The sequence below is a fragment of the Malurus melanocephalus genome, unplaced genomic scaffold (genome assembly GCF_030028575.1).
Source record: "Malurus melanocephalus ecotype Western Australia unplaced genomic scaffold, MMel_1.1 scaffold_372, whole genome shotgun sequence".
NCBI lineage: Eukaryota > Metazoa > Chordata > Aves > Passeriformes > Maluridae > Malurus > Malurus melanocephalus.
Genome location: NW_026623604.1, coordinates 583,396 through 595,587, shown reverse-complemented (window position 1 = coordinate 595,587; position 12,192 = coordinate 583,396). Strand labels below are relative to the sequence as shown.

Sequence of the window (12,192 nt, the reverse complement as noted above, 5' to 3'; positions counted from 1 at the left end):
GGGGTTTGTGGCTGTAGGGAGAGGGGAACTGCTCAGGGTGCTTGGTTGGGTCTGACATTCCTGCTCAGGGAGGGAGAGATGTGGCTGTGAGAGCCAAACCAGGGAAGGAGCAGAGAGGGAGGAGGGTGGGGAGGAAGGAGAGCAGCACCACACACAAAACCTGCAGGAGCATCGACGGCTCTCACTGGAGCTGGGGAACATCTCTGGGTTTGAAAAACCACAGAAACTTCTCAAGTGCTGGAATCACACAAGGACTGATCCSTCTTCTGGTCCAAACACAGGTTTGAGTGCCTCATTTACAGAACCCCAAAATGGCTTGGATTGGAAAAATCCTGAAGGATCATCCAGTGCCACCCCTGCCATGGGCAGGGACATCTTCCACTGTCCCAGGATGCTCCAAGCCCTGTMYATGCCATGTATCCTACTCCATCCATGGCTAGCAGGCTGAACACACTAACCTGGGATGAAAACATGGTGATATTAAAATATTTCAAATYGTATTTTTAAAAAAGAATAATTTTTTTTTTAAATACTGAATTCTTAGTGGTTTATCATTTCCTAGAGCTGCAAGTAGCTCTGAAGGACTTGTCACCTGACAATATGTTGACACCAGAAAATTCTCTCTCTGGATAAACCTGTAGAATTGACTTGTCCCAGTGGGATTTTTGGGAAGGGTGTTGGTGTGATTTGGGAATTCCCCGCAGACTGCATGAGTAACCCAGACTGGCAGATTGGAGAAGGACCTTTGCCCAAAGAAGGTGATTCTGAGGGCACCAACGTAGTGAAGGAAGGTGCTGGGAAACTGGTACCACAGCAAGGAAAACACAAGAAGAATTAGAAAAGAGGTGTTACATAAAATTTGAAACTAATACCTAAAACCACTCGATGAATGTGAAAACTTTACACCTGATTTAGTGACAAAATCCTGCAATGCCTTCGTGTTCCAGTGTCGTGTTGGGGCACGATGCAGCATTGCATAGTAATGACATTCCAGGCTATTTTTTTCTCATTGGAAAATACACCCATAAGTTCTGGAAAACATCACTGACACTTGCATCTCTTGGATAAAATCCACTGGCAGGACACCCTGCTGCCTCCCAGCTCCAGGGTGATAGTGGAAGGTTTCTGCCAGGATGTGGCAGCCAGCAGGGAGGGCGGGAGCCACGGATAGTGCCAGACTTTGGTGCTTTGTTGTTGCTTTCTAAAGTATTTACTTTGCAGGTACATTTATAGAATTAAAGTATCAAAATGAGCCTTTACGGGAAAGTTCACATTAAAGTTGGTTTAAACCAACTTTTCCTCTTTTTTTTTTTTTTTTCAATCAAAACACAAATCATGTGTTTTTCACTCCTTTCTTTCAATGATGCTTTCATTTTTCCTCCTCCTTAATTGTACATAAAAATAATTTAAAAACCATGGTGGTGCATTACCAATYTGAGCTCTCTCAGGGAAAGCACTCAGGAGAATGACAGGATTTTAATAAGATGTTCAGATAAAATATGAGTGTGGAAAATGACATCATAGTTCTGCAGCCCGAGCATGATATAACAGCCCTGGATGCCAAGGCAGGGATTAAGCTCGAGTCTGACATCCTGCCAGAGTGCTTTCCTCTGGGTGTTAAGACTCTGTTTTAAAAAAACCCTAATCCTGCTTGTCTCAGCCCATGTGCTGTGAGCCAAAGGGGAACCCCAAAGGCTGCTCAGTCCATGCTGGCCACAGGAATGGGATGGAAACCAGACGTGATGGCTGCTCACAAGTGGGAAGGGAGCAGAGCAGTGGGAAATCACAACTCCCCATGCACACAGGTGACAAGAAAGTCCTTCAGAGCTACTTGCTTACYTGCAGCTCTAGGAAATTATAAACCACTAAGAATTCATTATTTTTAAAAGACTATTCTTTCTTAAAAATAYGATCTAAAATATTTTAATATCACAGTGTTTTCATCCCAGGTTAGTGTGTTCAGCCTGCTGGCCGTGGATGGAGTAGCATACATGGCATGGGAGGGGATTCTCCTGCTCTACTCTGCCGCCATGAGACTCCACCTGCAGAGCTGCCCCAGCCCTGGGGCCAACAGCAGAAGGACCTGGAGCTGCTGGACAGAGCCCAGAGGAGGCCACGGAGCTGCTCCAGAGCTGGAGCCCCTCTGCTCTGGAGCCAGGCTGGGAGAGCTGGGGGTGCTCACCTGGAGAGGAGAAGGATCCAGGGAGAGCTCAGAGCCCCTTGCAGAGCCTAAAGGGGCTCCAGGAGAGCTGTAGTGGGACTGGGGACAAGGGATAGAGGGACAGGACACAGGGAATGGCTTCCACTGCCAGAGGGCAGGGATGGATGGGATACGGGGAAAGAATTGTTCCCTGGGAGGGTGGGGAAGCCCTGGCACAGGGTGCCCAGAGCAGCTGTGGCTGCCCCTGGATCCCTGGCAGTGCCCAAGGCCAGGTTGGACACTGGGGTTTGGAGCACCCTGGAGCCGTGGAAGGTGTCCCTGCCATGGCAGGGGGTGAAAATAAGATGATCCTTACAGTCCCTTCCAGCCCAGTCTCTCCTGTGATCCTGTGATCCTCACATTCTCTAATTACCACTGAAATTCTTTGTGTCACTCCTGGGCTAATACCATTCTGAGGAGTAACATGGGAAATATCAGAGTGCTCCTGCAACTGCCCTCTCCTTACTCATTCTYCTGCCATTAGATGGATGTAAACACAAAAAATGAAGTGGAAAACCTCCAAGAAGAACATCTTTTGTGGGTGTGTTGAAGCCCCAGTTATTGAGTCCCCACTGGTAGCAGGCAGGTTTGGAAAAGCACAGATGGGAGACCCCTCATTCCCACTCCCATCCCAACCTGTCTGCTGTTTATTTTTAGAGATGATTTCAAGCCCTGTCTCTGATATTGCCACTTTGTGGCTAAGGACTGGAACACGYTGTGGTTACGCTTTTCAGAAACAGTCCCCAAGTAGAGCCAGGAGCAAAGGAAACCAACACAAATCTTGTTAGAGATTTTCTCCAAGTCCCGACTGCAGAGTCAGGCGGTTACGAGCATCATCTTMCTAAAAAGATTTCACTCAGAGCCTTTGGATTTGGGCGGTTGCTGAGAAAATGTCATCTGTAACAAATCAAAGCCGCAAAGAAAGGGAAAAAACCACTCTCTTCCTTAAATTAAACCCTTCCAGAAAATGAGGCTGCGGTTTTCATTTCTGCCTGTGGAGGAGAGGATGAAAGGAGACACGTGGATYATCCCTGAGGGAAAGGAGCTCACACAGAGCCACCAGGCAGCCGAGTCTGAAGGGTCCACTGGTGACAAAATGTGTTTTCCTCTACCTCGGTGCAGCCAAAATCTGTTACGCCAATGGCAGGAACTGAGCTCCCTTCTGCCTGTGTTTTCACAGCAAAAATCAATTAATAAATTACTTTGTGGCATGAGAGGAAGTTGGGTGACCTGATGTGAGGAGGCCACGTTCAGGGAAATCTGCCCAGCATTTACAGGCACAACATGCCAGGATCCTCACCAAGGACTCTGATCCAGCCCTCGAGCCTTTAAAAGCCAAATCCTGCCTTTCTGTTGGCCCTTCCCAAGCAGAGGGCAAGCGTAGAAGAACTTGTTCTGCCAGTGCACCATCGTCATCATTCCAGGCTATTTTTACCATTTTTTTGGCAAGCTTCCCCCAAAGAGAAGTTATTTCTCATCACACCTCAGCTGTTAGCGCTGGAGAGGCAAAGTCTGTGCAACAAACCCTGTCCAGCCACGGAGCTTCTGCACCTCCTCCTCCTTCAGCCACTGACCAACAGCCCTGGGCTGAGGGAAAAATCAACCTGAATCCACTCAGATTGGGATTGCACAGGAAAATCCCATATGCCAAGCAACTGGGCTGAAATGACACTCTGTGTGGGAAGAGCTGGCTTACCAACGCAGGAATGGTTTGTTTGCATTCCTTGAAAACTTTTCACATGATTTTAGCAGAAATTTAAGCAACTGAAAGGACACAGTGAAATTAAAGTGTCTTCCAAGTAAGCAGATGTAATTAAAAGAATCCTTTAAAGAGCTGAAAATGGATTTGGTGACAGAAAGGRCAGCTGGAGGTGGGCTATGGGCAGTCCATGGAAAGTCAGCATTTCCCTTCCTAAAGCCCTGATTTTGGACTTGGTTCAGGAATCATGAAATCCCTATTCCTTCCCTGTTTTTCCAGACATCAGTGCCAAATAAATAGCAGGAACAAGGTTAACACACAGGAATTTCCAAGGTGGCACAGAGCAGAACAGTGACTGCAGCAGCTTTTGAACGTGAGGATGTGGCTGCCCATGGATCCCTGGCAGTGCCCCAGGCCAGGCTGGACAGGGTTGGAGCAGCCTGGGATTGTGGAAGGGGTCCCTGCCCGTGGGGTAGAATGAGAACAATCACAGAATGTCCTCAGCTGGAAGAGAGTCACAAGGATATCAAAGTTAAGCTCCTGGCCCTGCATGGGACACCCCAAGATTGTGCCTTTAAAGGTCTTCAAACTCACACTGTTCTGGGATTCTGTGACGTTCAGCAGCTTGGGAAGATCCTCGCACACAAACTGTTCAGCCAGATCTCAGACCAACCCCCCACCGCCACTCTGTGGGAATGGGAGGGCAGAGATYCACATCATAACGTGAAAACATCATAAAAACAGGTTAAAAACCCCAGTGCTGATGAAGTCAGCCTGCAGAAAAGGCAGGATGCTGCATGCCATGAAGGAATTCATCAATCTGTTAAAACCACTGCTTATCTAATCCCTACTCTGTCACGGGCACAGCTGCTCCTCACATTTCCAAGGAAAATGYGAGAAACCTCATCCCACAAAAAGGTTTCTTTTGAAGTTCCACCCTCCCAGGTTGCCCTCATGTCCTGAAGCAGAGACGCTCGCTTAGCTCTTAAAAGCTTTGTGGGGTTTCGGTTTTATTCCATTAATGTTTTTCTCTGAATTCTGAATCCACTCATCAACGTAGCAGCTCTTCAAAGGGCTCCTGCTGAGCTCCTCACGTTAATAACCCCTGGTGACAACGAGTCTCCTCAGCTAATGGGCTTTGGGATAAGTAGGTGCTTCCAGCAGTTCTGCTGCTTTCTATTCCATTAAGTGTCCCTGTCCTCGTACCTCTGAGAATTTTCATTCCACTTTCTTCATGCTATTAATTATTTTTTCTCCTTCCCCGTTTCTCCTTGAATATTTTCAGGCTCGTGATTAATTACAACTATGATCTTTTCCTTTATTGTTTTTTTTTTAACATCTTAGGTAATGTTCTCCCATTTGGTCCTGAACTTCATTCCTTCTCCCTTCTAATGGTCTGAAAAAGGCATCAGCCTGTCCCACCACAAGGATATAGAGAATGAAACATCACTCAGATCTCTGCTGTAATGAAATACTTTCTTCCTCTCATTGCTGTTCACTCCACAAGGCTTCTCTACCTCGTGTCTCTGCCAATTAACTGCTACTGTGCTGAAAATTTAGTGTTTATGCTGAAATGTTCTCCCCAGTTTAAAGTCCCTAACACGGCAGAGTTTATMATCCCAAATAATCATCCTGTGACGGTCATTCCAAGTGTCTTGGAATGTCAGCAAAAATTCATCCCAGGTAAAGACGGTCTGGATAAAGTGACACTTGGTGACATGACAAAATCAAATATAATGGTTTTGTGGCAGCAGAAGAGAAAGATGTGCCTGCTTTGCTGTCCCCCAAAACACAAGGTTCAGTGCTGTCACCGCCCGTCCAATCCTGCACATCTCAGATTGTCAGGAACCTGAATATTTTACTTTGTAAATCTGACCCAAATTGCATCAGTGCTTTTCTAACTAATCATGAGCTGATTTCACATGGACTTAGAGCTGGGTGCAGAAATGCACCCATTTCTGTACAATAAAAAGCATTTTACAGATTTAATTGTAATTCAGGTGCTCTGGACACAGTCACAGAACAGTTCCATGCTGACCTTCCATGGCYGTGTAACAGCACAGAGCACCCATCTGCTAAAGAGCATTTGAACAAAGACATGATCATGGAATGCCAGACTGCTCTGGTTTGGAAGGGACCTTCAAGGTCATCCTGAGCCASCCCAGCCATGGGCAGGGACACCTTTCACTGTCCCAGGCTGCTCCCAGCCCTGTCCAGCCTGGCCTTGGGCACTGYCAGGGATCCAGGGGCAGCCACAGCTGCTCTGGGCACCCTGTGCCAGGGCCTCATCACTCTCATAGGGAAGAATCTCTTCCCCATATCCYATCCATCCCTGCCCTCTGGCAGTGGGAGCCATTCCCTGTGTCCTGTCCCTCCATCCCTTGTCCCCAGTCCCTCTCCAGCTCTCCTGGAGCCCCTTCAGGCCCCAAAAGGGGCTCTGAGCTCTCCCCGGATCCTTCTCCTCTCCAGGTGAGCACCCCCACCTCTCCCAGCCTGGCTCCAGAGCAGAGGGGCTCCAGCCCTGCAGCAGTTCCGTGGCCTCCTCTGGGCTCTGTCCAGCAGCTCCAGGTCCTTCTGCTGTTGGCCCCAGGGCTGGGGCAGCTCTGCAGGTGGGGTCTCCTGAGGGCAGRGCAGAGAACCCCTTCCCCTGCTGCCCACACTGGGGGATGAGCCCAGGGCATGGGACAGTTTGGGGCTGCTKGCCCAATATCTGCTCCCCAACCTATCCAGGACCTTGCTGGATGCACGACTCAGTCCCTGCCAGCTCCTCAGAGCTTTCAGACASGCATTTCCCACTTACAATTCTGAACACACATTCAGTTAAATACAGGCCAAGTTTACAGTGACACCCATCACATCAAACAACCGGCTCCCAACAGCTCTCCAGAATTAAAGGAAGGCAAGAATCAGGTCAGTTGCTGCCTAAGAAGTTGTTTCACATCTTTTATTTTCCTTCTGTTGCACAATTTCACATCAGATTTCTCCCAAAAGTGTGAATTATTTGTTTTCTAACCCTTAGGGGTAAAACATCTTTAATCACAAGTGGCCGAAAATTACAAAGATCTGTTAAAATAATGTCTMTAAGCAAAGTAATTTGCTTAAGAAATACCAACCAAGTTAAATGAATTGAAAACACCAYGGCAAATGAAATATTTTCTGAAGGAATGTAGAAGAGGGCTCGTTAACAGATGTATTGACTTTGATAATGAGTTTTTCCTCATCAGATGAAGAACAGGAAAAAAAATGCAGAGACTGGAGAAAACCAGCCAAGCAGGTGCTGGGCACAAACCTGAAAAACACAACAGACGGGATGGAAACCAGGAGGAGATGGTTGGGGAGCTCGGCCACGGGCTTGGCTCCGGCATGGTGGAAACAGGGACGGAAACACCAACCAAGATAGATGGGAGAGAGGAAAACGAGCAGAGGAGTCAGGGCACACTGTAATGGCCTGGGAGCTGCCACGGAAAAACCCTGAATCCCCTGCATTGTGTAGATTGAAGCAGGAAGACAGACAGGGCCCAGGAGGGCAGCTCTTCACACGGATTAAGATGATATTCAGATTACAAACAGGATCAAGAGAACCATTTTTAACAACCCCCAAACTCTCCATGTAGATGTGACTGAAGTGCTCTGCTCCCATATGTTTCCTACAAAACATCCATCAAGTCCCTTGATATTCAGTGCATCTGTTTGTTTTTTTTTTTTTTAAATACCTGAATTGTGGCTTGTGAAACTTTCCTACCTCAGGAAAACTGCAAAAATGCACATATTAATATGTGAAAAAAAGAGCCCAGTGCCTGGAATCGAGTGGCACTTTGGGAAGGACAATAGTAACCCACAGAGTGTGTTATTTTGCTGCCATTAAAATCCCTTTTTTCCCGATTTCAGCTACGTGCCCGCTGTATTTGACGTTATCAGGGAGAGGAGGCTGTGGCTGCCAAGATGCTCAATGTTCAAGACAGATCTGAATCAAAGCAGCCCAGTCAGCTCTACCTCTCCCACCACTGATGGCTCAATTGCTCCCACAGCACTTTCCAAGGGTCCTTCCCGTTGGTAAATGAAGGGGAATTCTCCAGCCCACTGCTACCCAACACTGCACTGTGATTTCTCGGGAAACCCATGAAGTGCTGCTGGCTCCATTAATGCTCCATCTCRCTCCTGATAAAGCCCTTGGCAGCTGTTTTGGACAGCAGCCCAAGACCTCAGCACAAAAGTGCAGCCTCCCCTGTCCACGCAGCCCTTTCCAAAGTTTATCTCGGRCCTAAAGCTGTGAAACCTTCGCACTCGCCCGAACTGTGCAGTCATTTCAAACACTGCATCAAAACACCATCCAGGGCTATAAAAGGGAAAATGGATGGATCCATCCACGGCAGATGAGCCAGCGTGGCTCAGGAGATAAGAGGTGGCTGCCAGAGGTGAATATAACCGTGATTTATGGATGTGATGCTGTGATTTCCAAGGCACTGGAGGTGCAGCTGSAGAGGACAATGGCTCCCCTGCAGGGTCTCCAATCAAGCCTGTGTTTGCATGGCAGGGGAGGCAAAACAAAGCAGGGCTGATTTTTCCCTTCAGAACCAGGTCTCTCCTTGACTGCCCTCTCTCTCCTCAATTCCACAAAGAGCTGCAGCTCCAGGGACATGGGGTTGTACTCGAATGTTAATACCATGGTTAGACACAACTTCCTAACAATAAATCAGGAGTTACTGAATGATGAGAAAAGCTGATAGCTCATTATGCTTTGTAGGGTCYTCCTGAAGAACAAGCTCATCCCATAATCCCTGTGACATACCAAGGACGAGCACTGATTGCACTCCAAGAATCAACACCCTGAAATGGGAGTTCCTTTCACAACTATTTATTTGCTCCTACGTATGGCCCTGCTCGAGCAGGTGCTGCTGCCACAAACCCTGAACCCTCTTGGGTGAAATAAAGTGAAATGAAACCTTCTCTGTGCTGGGAAGAACGTGCTCAGCTGAAGATGACAGCACCAGCACTGCTGGCACCAAAGAGGCACCAATTTTCCTTTGCTGAATCCTACCTCCTTCGGTGTAACATTGAACCTGTTACCTACTTTAGATCAATGATTCACTGACTGGTTTGAATTGGGAGGGATCTTAAAGCCCATCCAGTCCAGCCCCTGCCACAGGCAGGGACACCTTCCACTGTCTCAGGCTGCTCCAAGCCCCATCCAACCTGGCCTTGGACACCTCCAGGGATCCAGGGGCAGCCACAGCTTCTCTGTGCAACCTATGCCTCTCCATCCTCACAGCCAGGAATCCTCTCCAATATCCCAATTAACCCTGCCCTCTTTCAGTTTGAAGCCATTTCCCCTTGTCTTGTTAGTCCAAGCCCTTGTCAAAAGATCATCTGGAGCATTCTTGTAGGCCTCCTTTAGGCACTGGAATCCAATCCTTGGATCCTCCAAGATCATCCAGTATAATGATTGTATGTGGGCAACAATCAGGAAGTCTTGACTTAATAAAAGAAACATGGAGTTGACAAAGTTGGTATTTCTGCCTAACTTAAAAATGGCACATTATTCCTGAGGAAAAAGCCCAGCTCCACTCCTGGGACAAAGCCATCAAGGGAAATCTCAAGAGAGGAAGCACCACATGAAAAAAGAGGGAGGAGCTGGTTGCCTGTTGCAGCTTCTCCTTCAAAGCTGCAGGTTCTGGGGATACCTCAGAGCCCCTTCCAGTGCATGGAGGGGCTCCAGGAGAGCTGGAGAGGGACTGGGGATAAGGGGGAATGGCTTCCCACTGCCAGAGGGAAGGGATGGATGGGATATTGGGAAGGAATTGTCCCCTGTGAGGGTGGGSAGGCCCTGGCACAGGGTGCCCAGAGCARCTGTGGCTGCCCCTGGATCCCTGGCAGTGCCCAAGGCCAGGCTGGACAGGGCTGGGAGCACCCTGAGACAGTGGGGAGTGTCCCTGCCATGGCAGGGCTAGAATGAGACAAGCTTTAATGCCCCTCCTAACTCAAACTAGTGTGTGATTCCATGATGTCCATCCACACATTGTCCCCACTTTGCAGAACCTTCTACCCAAAAGACACCAGAATATAAGATGCTATTTTACCCAAATTACTGCAAAGATGAACAGAACCAGGAAGAGTCAGTCTGGTATCAATTCATAACTGAAGGAGGACGATTCAAATGAGTTGCCAAGCGTTCAAACCACCGTTTCTAAAAAAAAAACCTCCAAACCACAGGGCTGTGTTTGCAATCAGAGCACAATAACAAGGCAGGAGCGAGCAGACAGCCAGGAATGTGACATCACTGCAAATCCAACAAAGGCGGCCTCGGGGGCTGCAGCTCGGCAAAGGGGAGCAGAAAAGGCTTGGCTTGGACAATAAAACTCCAATCTCAGCTCTGATGCCTCCAAAACATCGAAGGGAAGGATTCCTGCAGCCAACTCTGCCTGTGCAAGACCATTAAGGGGGAGGGTGACAGCTGTCACAGCAGGACCCTGAGGACACAGATCGCTCAGCAGCCAGGCTGAGATCATGGAATGATTGCACCCACTTTTCATGAAAAGCATTTCTGCGTGGAGCTGTCATCTCCACATACCCAGCACTGATGAAAGGGATCAGCAAACGTCAGCTCCTGTGCCGAGCACAGCAAGTGAAACATTCCAGAATGAAACAGATGCACATAGGAAACTCATCAAAGCTCAAAACCCATCCCAAACCTAAGATCTCAAAACTTTTTASGCGGAATCCCAGACTGGTTTGTATTGAAAGGGGCTTAAAAGCTCATCTTGATCCACYCCCTAACGTGGCAGGGACACCTTCCACTGCCCCATCTTTCTCCAAGCCCTGTCCAACCTGGCCTTGAACTTTTCCAGGGATGTGGCACCTACCCCTTCTCTTACAACCTGAAAATTGGTGGACCCAAACTGCTCTTCTTGATGGTGTAAAGAAGCAAGGACATGTCAAAATGACATTATCTCATCCTTTCTTTGAGACAGACTGGAGCAGAGTCTTTTCCAGACAAACTCCACTGGAACTTTCAGTGTGCTAAGCTATGAAAAACCCCTCAGGTATTTGAAGAATAAAGTAACTGCTGTGTCCATCAGGAAAGTCATCTGCCCATGAGCTACAGAGGCTGTGGTGGGAGAGCAAATCCTCAAACCCTCAATGGCTCCATCCTTTGGGGCCAACTACAATGGTCCTTTGTTAAATACACAAGAATAACCAGCCCGTTGGTTCCCAACGGTCCAGTGAGTCACGAGTGGGGATTATCAGACATCAAAAGTCTTTGTGAAGTCCCAAAATGTCAAATGAATCCCACTCTTTATTCCTGATTCAGATGGATCTGAATTTAAGTCACTTCTCCTACTCCCTGAGCCAGAGAAAGATCAGGGAAAGTTTCCAGTTGGTGCATCTGAAATTCTGCTCAGTGAGCAGTGAACCTGCCCTGGAAAAAGGAGTCAAAATATCTCCAGCTGACCCCAGTGACAACAGAACACGTGTTTATTTATTTGTGACTCAACAGGCTGCTCTGGAGATGCTGCTCAAGGTGTGTAAATTCACACAACCCTACCAAAAGAGGGAATGGAGGGATCAAGCACGGTGTGATGCTCAATGTTCCTAAACTGGGGGGTGCAAGAACATTAGGGGCAGAAACAGCCAAAACAAGCAGTTCAGCAGAACAGAACTTACATATTTTGAAGAATGCAAAAGTAAAAAAGCTGTTTCTGTTTACTGGCCACAGAATAGAATTGAGAATTCCTGAAAATCACCTTTAGATTCCATATAACTACACGGGAATGTGASAGCAGCTGTTGGAGTTGTGGCTGCTCCAAAGCATCACTCAAGGTTGTGAGGGGGCTGAGGAAAAACTAAGGGGAATCTCCTGTGGAGATCTGCAGCTCCTGCCATACAAGAACCAYGGCTAACACAGGCACTTAGAGTCAGTAAAAATGTCCTGGAGCCTTGGCTCGGCAACTCTCACATGACCACAACTCATTAAAACTCTCTCAAACCATCAGAGTAAAATACAAACCTGCCTTCCAGGGATGGCACAGAAGAAAAGTGAACARTTTCCTAGATTAGGACACCCATTAGCTACTCCTATGTTATTTTGACATAAATAAATAAAAACTCTGCATCTCAAAGTATTAAAAACCATCACAGGAGGTGGCTGTTAATAGCAAACATCATGTACTGACCTCTGCCAGTTTGTAGGGTAAGATCAGCTTCTCTCCCACTGTCACCGTCTTTCTGGTCACCAGGGCCTCAAAGAGCATCTCTTCTTTCACCTAAAACAAAAGTACTGATGTTAACAATCTTT

At 47.7% G+C, this 12,192-nt stretch overlaps 1 protein-coding gene across 10 annotated transcripts in view; it reads right to left on the bottom strand.

Annotated features, from left to right (window-relative positions):
* MYO9A (myosin IXA) overlaps window positions 1-12,192 on the bottom strand; it is a 169,982-nt gene that overhangs the window by 75,426 nt on the left and 82,364 nt on the right. For all 10 annotated transcript variants that reach the window (XM_057378746.1, XM_057378748.1, XM_057378747.1 and 7 more), the window contains one exon: window positions 12,071-12,160. In XM_057378746.1, the coding sequence (XP_057234729.1) occupies window positions 12,071-12,160 (90 nt within the window). The remainder of the gene's footprint in view (window positions 1-12,070; window positions 12,161-12,192) is intronic.